The 14,090-nt window shown below is 43.0% G+C and overlaps 1 protein-coding gene across 1 annotated transcript in view; it reads right to left on the reverse strand.

Moving 5' to 3' along the window:
- Positions 1-14,090, reverse strand: part of FAT3 (FAT atypical cadherin 3) — a 355,517-nt gene that overhangs the window by 15,683 nt on the left and 325,744 nt on the right. The window contains exons 22-23 of the mRNA XM_075140169.1: positions 13,476-13,633; positions 5,468-5,936 (exon numbers count right to left, since the gene is read on the reverse strand). Coding sequence (XP_074996270.1) covers positions 5,468-5,936; positions 13,476-13,633 — 627 coding nt within the window. The remainder of the gene's footprint in view (positions 1-5,467; positions 5,937-13,475; positions 13,634-14,090) is intronic.

The following is a 14,090-nucleotide window of genomic DNA, read 5'->3' on the forward strand; positions in this document are numbered from 1 at the left end:
TCTAAAACATTTATTTAGACATAGCCCTCTCCTGCCTACACATAGTCTTGGGCTTTCTGATTGGTTTGTAAGGCTTCTCTCACGCTCCTCCACTAATCTGAGTCCCACCTATGTAGCTGAGTCTCACCTTCTCGCTTTGACTCCAACAGCTTCTCTTCCTTCTTTGTTGGCATGTCCCTGAACAGACGAAAAGGGATTTTTCAGCCCAGACCTTACCGACGAGCAACATGCTGCACGCAAGGACACCACGCAGGCTTCCTGCCCTACCTCTCTTTGCGTGGCACTTAATAAGCAGACAGTGGCAAAAGGCAGGCACGGTGCCATCAGCAGATGGGATGCCGTTGTGCAGCAAAGGTCTCCGTTGGTAGCATTCCCAGCCTGAGCATCTGAATGTCTGTCTATCCTCAGGTTTCCTTGGCTTTATTAAAGAGGACGCTCCGAACTGCTGCCAATTCTTTTTTTGAACATGTGTATGCTCCTGTTTCTATCTATCCCATGCAAGAGGAGCTGCCTTTTATCTGTTACGTGCTTTGGCTTTTGCATTTGATCTCCCCATGTAGTTTCTTTCCCTGCTGTGCAGCTAGACCTGACAAACTCAATGTCCAGGAACAGGCCTGCCCTTGGCCCTGCTCACATAGCGTTTGTATTTTGGTATGTTTATAGGCATACCAGGCCACCTTCTAGAAATGTGTGTTCTTCAGCCATACCTATTCCTGCCACTTCAGATTTAACTTATCTGTCTTCAAGCAGATGACTGCCTCTTGCCACTAGTTGGTACAAAAATGAACCTCAGTCTTTGCTAAACCAGTGCTTTCTATGAAAGGATTGGCGTGTATATGCTTTGAAACTGGGAATTTACATCCAGATGTCTAAAAGCTTAGCTATAAAAAAGATTAAAACCCTCAAAATTTCTAAAAAGGTTTTAAAAATTAACCGATGCATATTCGGTACGCTCACATTACAGCATGTCGGTTTGTTTGTGTGTGTGAAAAAGCGAGATTAAGAACGTAAGTAAGACCAGGTCAGTTCATGACTACAGTACGTTTTCTCTAATGTCATTCTTACGAACTACCTACTCCTCAAAAACACCCCTGTTTCAATGTTCCCAACGTGCTTTAAAACATGTATTAAAACCACCACCTAAGTGCCAGGTTGCATTTTCCCCACTGTTTGGATTTTAACTCTGTTCATAAAAAAAAAAAAAAACAAAAAAAACGAGAAGGGAAAGCAATGACTTTCTGTCCTCACACTCTGCCCACCGTCTTTGACTCAGTAGATATTTCTGCTCAGATGCCTCATATGTTCAAATAAAATTGCCTACTCATATAAGCCACTTACTTCAATCAAAGCCAGATGCATATAGGGCTGATCAAATTAAAAGGAAGTAGCTATACTTATAATTGCAGGCTTTACAAGCACGAGGTTTCTCTCTGTGGCTGAAAAGCTTGGCGCGGTGTTTGGATTTGATTACAGTAAAGCTTTCTATTGCTGTGATTGCTCATGTTGTTATTCACGCAGATAAACATACATTTACTATTGGCAGACCTGGTAATGCCACTCTTTTATTAAGGTTGTATGACATTTCCCATTTTAAGACCTCATATTCAGCAGCTTATAGCTTAACCACACTTTAAACACTTGGTTGAATTTTCTTGGGAAATTTCAGCCCAAAGAGCCAAGCTGTTTCTGAAAGGCATGCTGTTTGTCAGGTTTCAAAATGCTAACAACTTTCTTTAAAAATAGCTTCACTGACCTGTATTTATGGATAGGGGCTGAAAAGTCTGGAAGAATGTGGCCTGTATTTCAGGGCTGTGGTTTGCAGTGTCTCTAAGAAAATTGTCCTAAAGCTGTATACAGCTCTCAGGAGTCTCCTGAGCTGTCAGACACAGTGAGTGCTCTTCCCCCTTTCCCAGCCCTTTTTTAAGCATGCATGGGATCTCCCCGCGGGGTCCCTGGACACACAGCACCCTCTCTTTAACCACCGACAATGCTGGGCATACGCTGCTGCCGCGGGACTTGATCCGGACCCGGGGGAACACACGGGTGCACGCAGAGGTTCATGCCATGGTTGCTTTCAGCTGGCCCAGAAACCAGATTTTGAAAGCAGAGAGGTTTTTCTGTGCTCTCAGTGATGTCTCAGAGCATCTGAGCTATCCATACATTCTCCTGCAGGCTAAGATTCACATCTTGTCCTCCTGTTCAATATGCAGAGAGGTCAGACAGAAAGATCCAGCACGGGTCAACTAGCCCTGTGCCAACCCTCTTTTCGGGGCAATACCTTTGCAATCAGTCCCAAGCCCCGCGCAGCCCACGCACAGCACTGTCCCCGAGTCAGGGGCTTCGAAGCTGCTGTGAATTTACCCATACGAACCCTAACAGCAGCAGCGCGGACACAACCCTCGTGCACGCAAAGCATCGCTTTAGCAATTCCCAAAACAGGGCCGTGATATTACCCCATTCCCATAACTGCAGGACGAAGGAGAAGGTAATCAGAGGCAGCTTCTTCCTAACGGTGAACAGGGCAGTAGGCATTTCTACTGAAAGGAAGATCTCACAACAGGGATACTATTATCAAGGTTTGGTGGTTTAGATGATCAATTTATGCAAATTATATGTAAATTAGACATGGCCCCTTTGATTTCTGGCATGTAGCCAGCAACTCTTTCATGTTATAATGTTGGGTAAGCTTTGCTTGACCGTTTTCTTTTAAAGTTAGCTATAAATCTGAGCTTTCTTTTTCTCTCTCTTAATTCCCTTGTAAAGCAGAGTAGGGTTTCTTTGTGAGAAAAAGGATGTTAACAGTATATGAAATCTGCTCTGTAAAATTCAAATTAGAGGATTTATTTATTAAAACAAATCCTATCATTATGCCAAATACTCTCTGTTTAGGAAAAGGAACATTATTCTCCAGAAACTTTAATAGGAGGATAATATCATAGAAAGTATTAGTCAAGAAATCCTGATGCTGTTGAATGCCATGGGACTGGGGAAAGGACCTTTGCACAGTGTATTTTTGAATGCTTCCCCCTCACCGAAAAAGAAAAAAGCTACCATTTTCTTTCTTAAGATAAAAAATGAAGAGTTATTACTTTTTTTTTTTCTATTTTACATGAAAGTCAGCTGCTAACGTCTATGTCAGCGAATACAATGGCTGATGATTCTTAAATGCACATTGCAATTTGTGGCTCCGCAACTAGCATTTGCAATGCTGTGGGGTTCTCCGCTCTACGGAATTTAATTACGTGGCCTTTTTGCATACGGAGGACACTAACAACAGAATCGCTTTGCCTGGTGGAAACAAAAATGCCCATGCCTTCTCCTTGTGGGCTGGGCTGCAGAACCACCGATGTGCGGTCAGGGCCCATTGCGCTGGAATTATGGCTTTATAACAATCCTTTATTTACATACGCTGCTAAGGCAGTAAAAACAGCAAACAGATTTTTTAACGGCAGGCAGCCGAAACATCCCTGCAGGGCACGTGCCCCCTCGCCGAGGCAGGGACGCAGGCAAGTTAAATCAGTTCCGTGACTGCTTTCCAGCAGCGAATTATGTTGACGTGAAAACGGTGCGTGCCATTCCAGTAATAAAATGGGTCTAGTCTTCAGCGCCGCCTGTTTCTCCCCCGCCCCACTGCTCCCCTCGGTTCGCATTGGCATGCACATGGCGCTGGGAAAAAAGGAATTACTGTAAAGCGTTTCGTTAGAAAGGTTTCAATTTACTCATCACGAGATTGCTGAGCAATACTGTAAATAGACTCAAATAAAATCAATAGAAGGAGCTGTTCTCATGCTTCCTAGGATGCTAGCTTGGCAAATGGTTAACCTCATTTATTAAGTATGGAGTCTGAATCAAAGCCATGTTATGTCCATGTACATATTACAGCAGTATTTCCTAGGGATTTAAATAATCTTGCTTAGCAATTCTCTCACTGGCTGCAGCATCCATCTGCCTCAGAATTGATTTTCTTTTGCCCTTGTTGTGCAGCACTCCTTTTCTTTCCTTCCCGTGGTAAATAAGGACCCTTAATGACACACACGAGCAGCATTTGCCCTCGTGCTGCACCTCACATCCCGGCTTGCCAGTGCTACGTTTCATTCCTCCCAACTGTCCTCCCACCTCCTTCCACCGACAGCAAAGCCCGTAGCATCCCTGATGCTCCCTTTGCCCTGGTGTAGGAGAAGTGGCTGAATCAAAGCCAAGGATCCAGAGGAGATATCTCAGCATCAGAAAATCCACGTTGTCAGGGCTTACTCTATACGGGCAGGGTTATCCAAATGAGAAACTTCTGTCTGACAGTCAGTTTCACCCTTGAAAACTAAACTGTTCTAAAGTTTAGGAAGTTCCTAAAGTTTAGAAAAATCTACTTGGGGGAGGGTGATCAGAAAGGAAATATGAGAACAAGGCTTAAAACAATGAAAAACAGAAATAACAATTACAGGTGAAAGGGAACGTTCCAAGCAGAAAGCCCTGGACAGTGGTTAAATGCTCCATAAAAAAAGTATTTAGTGGGAACTTCCCTAGGGAACCATGACCAAAACCACTGACAATAAGTGGATGGAAAGCTCTAAACTTGCAGAAGACCTCTCTGTTGAGCATCCTCCTTTTCGGAGGAAGTTTTAGTCTGCCAGAAAAGGGGAGCAATGCTGCCTGCTAATACAATATGGGACCTGGAAGGGAAACCTGTACACTGCAGAGGCAGAACAGCCCTCGAGGAAAGGTCCTACATGTATGCCATTTGCTTTTGTCCTGCTAAAATGCTGACTGATCTTATGGTCTGGAACTTGTGCGCTATGTTCCTGGGTAATAAGTCACTAGCACCAAATTACACACGCCACCATATAACCACTGGATAGGAAACTCCAACATGAGCACAGTTTAAATCAATGCCCTATAAACTTTGGATAATATTACTTAGACCTTGAAGCACTCAGGCCTCCGAGGAAGCTGTAAAATACACTTTGGGGGGGTTTATAATGGGGCAGACTCGCTATTTTCCATGCAGACATGTAATCAAATTACTCACTCACGAACGGATCAAGGTGTTTGTGGACAGCTCAATAATTATTTGTGACAGCTTCAGAAACAGAGAAAGGCAACAGTGCCGTTGCATCTGTGATGGACGTCTGAAATCACCATCTTTGTGTACAGCCTTCGATGCTGTAAATGGATCCTGAAAAATCCAGCTGAGCATTACAGTAATTGTAATTCTATTGGTTTCTATAGAAATAGGATTATCCTAACAGCCAATAAATCAATTTCCTCCCGGAACAGTAATGCAATGAGAAGGGGCACCATTTCACCGTTATTTATAGAGCAAACAGCTTTTACACAATTTGCAATACCTATCAGAGTTTTATAGAGTTCATGAGATTTTTCAAGCATGTTGCTGCATAAAACCATCTCTGGCAATAAATTACAGAGGAAAAGTGGGGAGGGGGAAACCCCTGAAGTAATGCAGACCACTTACCACCAGATGGCACGGTGGTACAGGTGCCGCCGTTCTGGCAGGGATGCCTCTCGCAGGCGTCGGGGTAGAGGACGCAGCCAAGCTTTAACTCGGTCAGGCCAACCACTTCTGCAAAGCTGCTGCGCTTGTTTTGGAGCGGCAGTTCGTTGTTATTTAGGACAACGGAATCCAGGCAGCCCTGAAAGCCGCTCAAGACCTGCGTTGTTCTCTTGTCGGTCAGGCTGCGGACGTTATCTACTTGGACCTGGGCGCCGAAGTAGACGGAGCTATCTGTGCTGAGAGTCTGGAAATAGAGGGGGGCTTTGCGGCGCTCCACGTAGCTGTCGTCCAGGGACAAGCTCGTGAAATTGCGATTCAGCTCCAGGAAGACCGAATGCCAGCTTCCATCGTTAACGGCCCTGCCAGAAATTCCCAGGATTCCCGGGCCACTTCCGCAGTCCAACTGGAACCACAGTTTGCCATCGACAATCTGCGGGAGGAAAAGAGAAATCAAAGCGCTTCAGGCACTCAGACATCTCGTAATACACTCTCACAGAGAATCTGGAAACACAGAGGACGTCTAGACAGTCTCTATACGGTGTTAAAGCTGCTCTCCTACATGACACTAAAATAGCAAAAAGCTGTTCCTTTATCATCAGCAAAAAAAATAAGGTGATAAATATCAGCTTACTTAGAATTTACCCAAAGCCAGTTACTGCAGGCAAACTGAAAATATAGAAAAAACATAGATGCAGAACACAGGTGAGGACATAATGATATGTCTCACTGAACAGGGCATGGATCAGAGGACCCATGTTCTGCTCTTGGCTCTGCTGCTGAGCAGCCATGTCTCTCTGAGCAAATCCTGCCATCCACCCGTGCGCTGCGATTCTGCTCCCAGTGGTTGATGCTATCAAAAGGACAGGGTGCTGGCTATCAGGGCAAGGGACCACCTCTGAGTGTTTGAGAGGGGCTTGTGGCAAAGTCAATGGTCACTGCTTTCGCCTGGGGATGTTAGGTGCTCTGCTCCTGCACACATCCTGTGCCTTTTGGAGCATCTCAGCGAGGTGTAGATTTGTCCCTAAGTGTCATAAGTTCAGTTTCTCTAAGATTCTGGTTGACCAAAAGTCACTTATTTTCCAAGGATGCTACACTATCTGCTCTGTGTATACCTTACAGATGACATAAGATGGCTCTTTTACTTTTCTTTCCTTCCTCATATTTATGCTGGGTTCATGGCTTTAGAGGGATTGTTAGGATTTCTCACTCTCCCTCCTGTCCCTCACCCATCTGAAGTCCTCATAAAAGGAAAATCTGTGCTAGCCTGCTGGGGCAGGCAAAGTGCAGAGTGAGGGAATAGGTATGAAGTGCTGCTTTCCGGATTAGCAGTTTACCCAAAGATTTTAAATTTCTCTAACAGATGGCAGATAAGTTTAAAATGGCTGACAAGGCTGGAAATAATTTCTTATGACACATTAATTGGATTCAAGCTCTCCGAAAGCTCTTGCAATTATTTTACCTTTATGTCATGCTCTAGGAAGTATTTATTTCTGCCAACTCCATCTCAAGACAGTTCTGTCCCATTACTTATCCCCCTGAAAAGTTCAGGCGCTGTGTCCTTGTTCATCCTTCCCTGCAGCACATATTGTACTCTCACTGGTTTATCCGTAACACAACCCGACCGCTCTCCCCCAGCACAGCAGAGCTGCCATAGCTGTCAATGCAAGAACCCCCCCTGAGCTTTGGTGGCCTGCTAAACTGGCATGGCTAATGCGCATGTGAGGATGCTGTATTGTGTCCATCTGTCTTTGGCCATTTTTGGCTGTTTCTGGCATGAATAGTCATTTAGAACTGTGTTAGCTGGAGACATCCCTTGGCATGTGTCTGAACTGGTGCTCAAACTCTTCTCTGCCAGGCTCTCTGATGTGGCCTGAAGGTAAATGGGATACTGTTAATCTACAGGAGCAGACTGTGCTGTCGTGTCATTATCAACACTTTATTGTCCTTGGAGGTTCACAAAACTACCTGGAGAAAAGCTAAGGGTAAAATCCTGAGTTCTGATGGTCTCTCAACTTCCTTCTCCTCTCCAGACCCCAGTCTCTTGACTGGCTGAATTTAAACTGGGCTGTAACCTCAAGCCAAGTCACACTGGGCAGTTGGGATGTAAACCACACCACTCCACCGCTCTGCAGTCGCTTGGACGGGGTGGACACAGAGGTGCTAAGCACATGACAAGCTCCCTATAAATGCCAGCTACCTACTTGCTCTGCACGGCATGAGGGATACACATGTAGAAGGAGTCAGAAGAATTAGCCCCTGCTGTGGGTAGCCGGTTATTTTTAAGTCCTTGACCTGTAGGATGTAATGAAACTAAGAAATGAGATCTGTGATTGTAATACAACATACTTGAGGGATGGATGTTGCTTGGTACTCCTACAACTCAATCAAAAAAGGCTAATGGATGTATAGAAAAATAAGTCTGGATTATTTTTCATTAAAAAATCTTTTCTTATGGGATTCAAAACTCAGCTGTAAACTATTTCTGTAGATTGAAATTGGGTCTATTAAAGCATCTGCTCAGGAGGAATCTTGGTAAACAAGATGCCCTGATGAACTGAGCTGGTTTCTCTCCAGAGGTGGAGCAATAGTTTCTTTTCTCCCTGTGCAACAAAATAGTCCACAAACCTCGAAGCCGCTGCTCAGAAAGTGTGGTCTGGCTCAACAGGAATACAAATCAAACAGAAAAATACATGCCAACATATTGCACTTCGAAAAACAGCCATCATCAGATAAGCAGTTAACTTGCTTCTTATTCAAAAGGCTTTTTCCTATGGAAACTGTTCTACTGATTGTATATAATACACATATACCTCCCCTAAGACTACTTATACCCTGAAGGACCTACTGCCTGCATGTCTATTACCCTTACTCACAGAACATGCTTTTCCAATTATCTTTATAAATACAGCACCACATATGAGCACCTGGGATAAATATTACACCATTTGTATACAGGAAACGATGATCTAAAAAATTTGCCATTAAAATATGTTTTATACATCTTTCTCATCCACTTTTACTTCTTTTTACCAGCAGATGATCTGACATACACAGTAAATATATATTGTCTGAAAGGCTATGTTTCCTTCCTTTTATTAAAAAAGTAACCTCCACCTTAGGCGAGAGTGAAAGATGGAAAGGATGGTTCAACGCTTACAGTACTAGACTAAAATATGATAGATATGCATGGGAATCCGCACTCTGCAACACTCTTCCTCTGGGATCTCAAGCAAGTCATTAGTTTCAGGTCTCCATCAGTAAAAGAGGGATAACGTCATTTCCCTACCTCACACCACTGCTTTATGGATACATACATTAAAGACTGTGACATGCCCAGATACCCCTAGCAATGGGACCATAAAAATACTTTCATTAATCAGATGGTCACAGGCCTTGCTGTAGCGGGGCAGTGAGGAAATATTTGTCCCCTGATGGCCCTGTGCCTCTGTGAGGAGGAGGACGAGCAGGAAGAGCCCGCGAGGAGCAAAGGGCTCCTGTCCTGCCTATTCAGCAGCTAGGCTAGCTGGGCAGGGAGGAGAAGGGTCCTCCACTCAACAGGGCAAAACGATGTCTCCACTTCTAAGCACAGAGAATTCAACCATGGCTCTTTGATGCGGCAATTAATCCCTGGCATTCCCGTGACTCCCCGTAACCGCAGTGGCGTCAGGGACACTGTTCAATCCTCAAACAGGGCTCTTCGATTATAGCCTGGACCCTGGTACCAAGAAAAGCTGAACTTTAAGTTAATTTCTTACTAAATGAGGTACATTCAAGCAAATAGTATGGAAATCCAATGAAAGGCCAATGCTGTTGTCCGGGCTCAGCAGTTATCCAGATGATAACCTCAGTGGGATGACTGGTCTGATTGAGGGTTGGTAGCATCAGACTCTCAGTTCAGGACTGAATGTGTGGCACTGCTTTTTTCTCCGTCTATGTGATGTAAAACAGCAGAGAGCTTGAGTTACTCCATCTCACAGCAGAGAGATGCAAACTCTGTAAGTTCTCGCCAGTGCAGCCCACGGTGCCAGCAGAGACCCTCTGCACCAAGATGAAAGCAGAGAGACACTGCTTCATCCTAGCTCGGCAGAAAATTCCCACCAAGCTTCCACCTCTCAGAGCTTTCTGGGCTTGGTTACAGTATCTCTCATGATAACTACTAGGACCGTGAGGTTAATGCATACTTAAGCATGTATGCTCTTACAGACACAAAATTCCTCATCTGTATAAAATGGGCAAAGAACTACAAAGAACAGACAAGGCTCCAAAAGCTGATGCAATCTGTTACATTTCAACAGTTTCATTCAATGAGCAAAATGCAGCCAAACACATATTGTAAATTATATTAGAATATTAGCCTGGCTAAGATGTTTGGCTAACATCCATATTTGTGTATCAACATAGGCAATAAAATGATCAAATGGTTCTTCTGAGACCACCTTAGGCTCACACAGTCCATCTGCAGTCACACACCATGGATACAGCGTGCTGCCTACTAATCTATCTGGGGAAATATTTCGTTAGTCGAATTACATTTCAGGTTCGTTTGTGTAAAACGGTATATTTAATTAAAATATTACTTCTTTCAAGCCTAGCCATAACTGGGATCATATCCAAGCTTCAGTCTTATCCAGCATAAGCCATGTAGCAGTAATGCATTAAAATGTATAATATACACTTAACTAAACCATGCAAAGTTTTACATTAACTGCCTGGATGGAAGAACATATGCTTGCCTTTTACCATTTAACCGCTATATTTCTGGCATCATGGGGAAGTCTTTCTCTCCCTATTTTTAGTCCTTTAAATTTCACAAAACAAGTTGAATCTCCATTACTTTCCTTGAAAACAAAGAAATAAATTATGGAATTCTCTTCTGCAATGGCCTCATAATGCTTTAAATTGTTAAATCTTACTTTTCGCAGATAGATGCTACATAGGAAAAAGGAAATGTTGATACTGTTTTTGGCACATGTAATCTTTTCAAAGGAAAAAAAAAAGGCCATCGACCTGCATCTCATTTTGCTCCAATTGTCTTAAAAGCAAGAGCATGCAATGAAAAAAATGGCCAACCTCTCAAAACCGATGGATGAGTTGCTTTATTAGAAACAGCTGAATAAATAACACCCTTATTATATTGTATCAACACAGTGTAGCTGGTAGGCTTTCAGCAAAGTAGCAGACAAGCAGTTTGCTCTATGGAATTTATTATTCATCCAAGAAGGACACCGTGTTATGATTATGAAATCTTTCCATCCCCGGAGTTATCACAAATGTATGAGCTCCCAAAAGTAAGCTGGTCATTTAAACACTGAAAACCATATTGCAGCATTAATTTTTAAATAGACTGCAATGGGGGAGACTTGCTTCAAAAAAATCAATGCCACTATATGTCCCAACAGTGGTGGTGTTTTCTGCCTGTTCTCCCATGGGCTCGTACTATGTGGTTGCTCTAAATTTCTTCCACCTCTGCCTTTGTTTGGAGCTCCGTGTTGGTGCTGGGCCCTCTGGTGCTAACCGGCAGATACTTAAGTACATGCTTAAAATTAAGGAATGTGAGTAGTTCCAATTGCCTTCAAATACAGGAAGTTAAGCAAGTGATTAAGTGCTTTGCTGGAGTGATGCCAGAGTGCTCAAAAGAGCACAGGATCCCATCCTTTATCCTCTATTTGGAAAGCTTTTCCTCATGTTTAATTTAATTGAAAGCAATGCTCAAATGATAACAACTTCACATTTATAGACCTCTAATTAATCTACTTAATGGCCTCATTTCTGAGCAGTTCCCTATCTCACAACATACATACCTGTTAAAAAAAAAAACAAACTAAAAAGCCCTTACCTCTGGTTTACAAATGAAAAAACATATGCTTAGAAAGTCTAAGGGTAACTTGCTTGAAAGCATCTCAGTTAGGGATCCCCAAAATACAGTTTATGAGTCAGCTGCCATCCCTGGAGAGACGTACTACGGCTACATCCCTTGAGCATAATGCCATTCGTCTGCCATAGAGCACTTTTGTGAGACCTTAGTCTGATGTTCCTCTGCTAAATGACCTTCACAAACAAAACTCTAGCAATTCCTGATCTTTTAAGTGATGCCATTTCTTCAAAAAACGTGCTGAATGTAATGCTTTACTTTTCATTAAGCCCTATGCTTATAGAAGCCAAGGGCTAGACCTGGGGAAAGGACGTACCCACTGCAACAGCAAATCCTGCCCTACCTAAAAGCCAAGCACGAGGCTCTGCGAAGGGACTTCCCTGTGTCCCTCCCTGCCCATGGGAGAAAGTCGAGCCCTTGCATCCATAACACTGCACACAAGACCCTGGACCTCTCTCATCAGACGCATGAAGCGGCAGCTGTGTCTGAAGCTCTCTACTAAGTGCTGCATGAGATGGGTTCAGAGCTGGAAATCCTTTCTTGGAGCTAGGAAGCAAAAAAGAGCATGACCTGGAGGTTGGCCTCTGAGATGGAAGCAGAGCAGCCGCAGCTCTTGTCGCTGCTCCTTCAAGTATTATTTTTTCCCCCCAGTACCTTTCAAAGCAAAATGGTTAGGTGATTGTTGAAGCAGTGACTGAAAACACGTAATTCCTACCCCACAACTAAAAACTCAACCCAGATGACTGCAATGAGGGGCTTTCATTTATTTTTTTGTACTAGCATGATTTTCCTCTTTTGGTGGCACAATCTCCCAGCTTCAACTGGAGATTTCCACTCAGTTGCCTATGACCTGAGCTGCTGTTCTCCTTAATCATGATAGTTTTACACACTAACTGCTAACAAAATAAATTCTCCTGTCATCATTCCAACTCCATTTCAGTCTGTCTCTGTATCATCTCCTATTGTTTTCAAGTGGCACCTTTCACCGGGGCCATTTGTTTTTTACCAAGCATTTTTCAAAACTACAAAATTGCAGATGTTCCCTGGTGATATATGCTAAGAGCAACCACCTCAAAGGAGGTCTTCACGCCTGCAGTTTTGGTTTGGTTTTTTGAGCAAAAAAGTATACTGAAAAGTTCAAACTGAATTTCTGTGTGTCTCAAAGCAGAGCTTAATTGTCTTGTACAAATCTGAACAACGCTGAGAGTCCCCAGTGAATGACAGACAGTACTCCTGCTCATGAAATATTTCAGTCTAACAGTTACAAAATTATTTGTTTCCCATTAATAACTCATCTAGCCATTTTAACATTACCTAAGCATTCAGCCAAAAGAACTCTACAAATTGCAAATACAGACACAAAAGGCTCTGTGCCATTTCTCCCATTGCTGAATTATAGGACATGGTTGAGTTACAAAAGTCAAGGTCTTCATTTTGTACCTTAGAGGCTCTAACCTCTACACATGCAGGCTCTTGGATGAGCCCAGCACTCCCTTTCCACCTAGCAGATATTTACCATTCCACAGAAACCCAACAAAGAACAAAAATGCATGCAGAGCTTATCAATTAAATATTGATTGGATATCAATCTCCAGCTACCCCATGCCTCTCTCAATCAATAATCTTAATTCACAGAGTGCAGGAATCCTCACATTCAGTAGGAGACACGTTCTAAGCAGTTGGTTTCTGGAATTAACTCGACAGCAGTGAGGGCAGATCCTCTAACCACAGGCATGGACACAGGGGAAGAACAGCTATTTCAGCATGCATCGTTTTGACTATATGGTCACATAAATGGCCAAATCTTACATCTCATGCAGGTCGGCTCCTGCATGCAGACACACATAATGTTCTTATAACGAACAGAACCCAGTGGAGCATTTTCCAAGTAAAGTACCACTAACAAGCTGTGGTTTTGATTGTTGTTGTTGCTGCCATTGTCAAAATCGTTGTTTTTTCCCTGTTAGCATGAAACAGATCAGACTTCATCTTCTCAATCTACAGCTGAAATGAGAATAGCATTCCCCAAATCAAGAGCCAACAGAAAATATATAATCAAGGAAAACAACTGCGGAAAAGATAAGTTATTTTAATTACCTTCAGAATTATACAGGGATTTGCTCTGGTGTACATTATAATCCCATTGCTTTGCAGGGTTCGCAGACGGAGAGCCAACTTGAATTCCTCTTTCTTGCTATTTTCAGAAACCCGGTATTTAATGTAGCTATTCCCAGCAAAGCTAAGGGAAGTGTGGCCTGAAATAACCATTTTGAAAAGACACATGTTCTTTTAGTGACACATGAATTAATTCCTCAACTGTCAAGTTAATTAAAGAATTTATAGAGCTAATGAGAATGTCTAGGAAGAAATAAATAAAACCCAACTTTGACGAGAAAAAAAGCTGGCACCTACTACAAAAACATATTGTGTATTTGGGGAAAATTATTTTTCAGGGGATGGAGGAAAGTTCTATTTCTCCATACTTATAAAAAAGAGAGGTTTCTCCAAGTATTTTTAAGGTTATACGCGCCTGGAGGCACCTATGTTGCCACACTGATAACAGAAGGAGTCAAAGATGACCATGCCTGTACATCAGACAGCTGAGTTATGGGTATAAAGTAGGTGTGGGCAGATGCCAGCCAAACCCTTGCAATGATTTCCATGCAACCACTGCCCAGGACCACAGCGATACAGCTCAGTATCTGCTGTGTT

Source organism: Calonectris borealis, chromosome 1 (assembly GCF_964195595.1).
Source record: "Calonectris borealis chromosome 1, bCalBor7.hap1.2, whole genome shotgun sequence".
Lineage (NCBI taxonomy): Eukaryota > Metazoa > Chordata > Aves > Procellariiformes > Procellariidae > Calonectris > Calonectris borealis.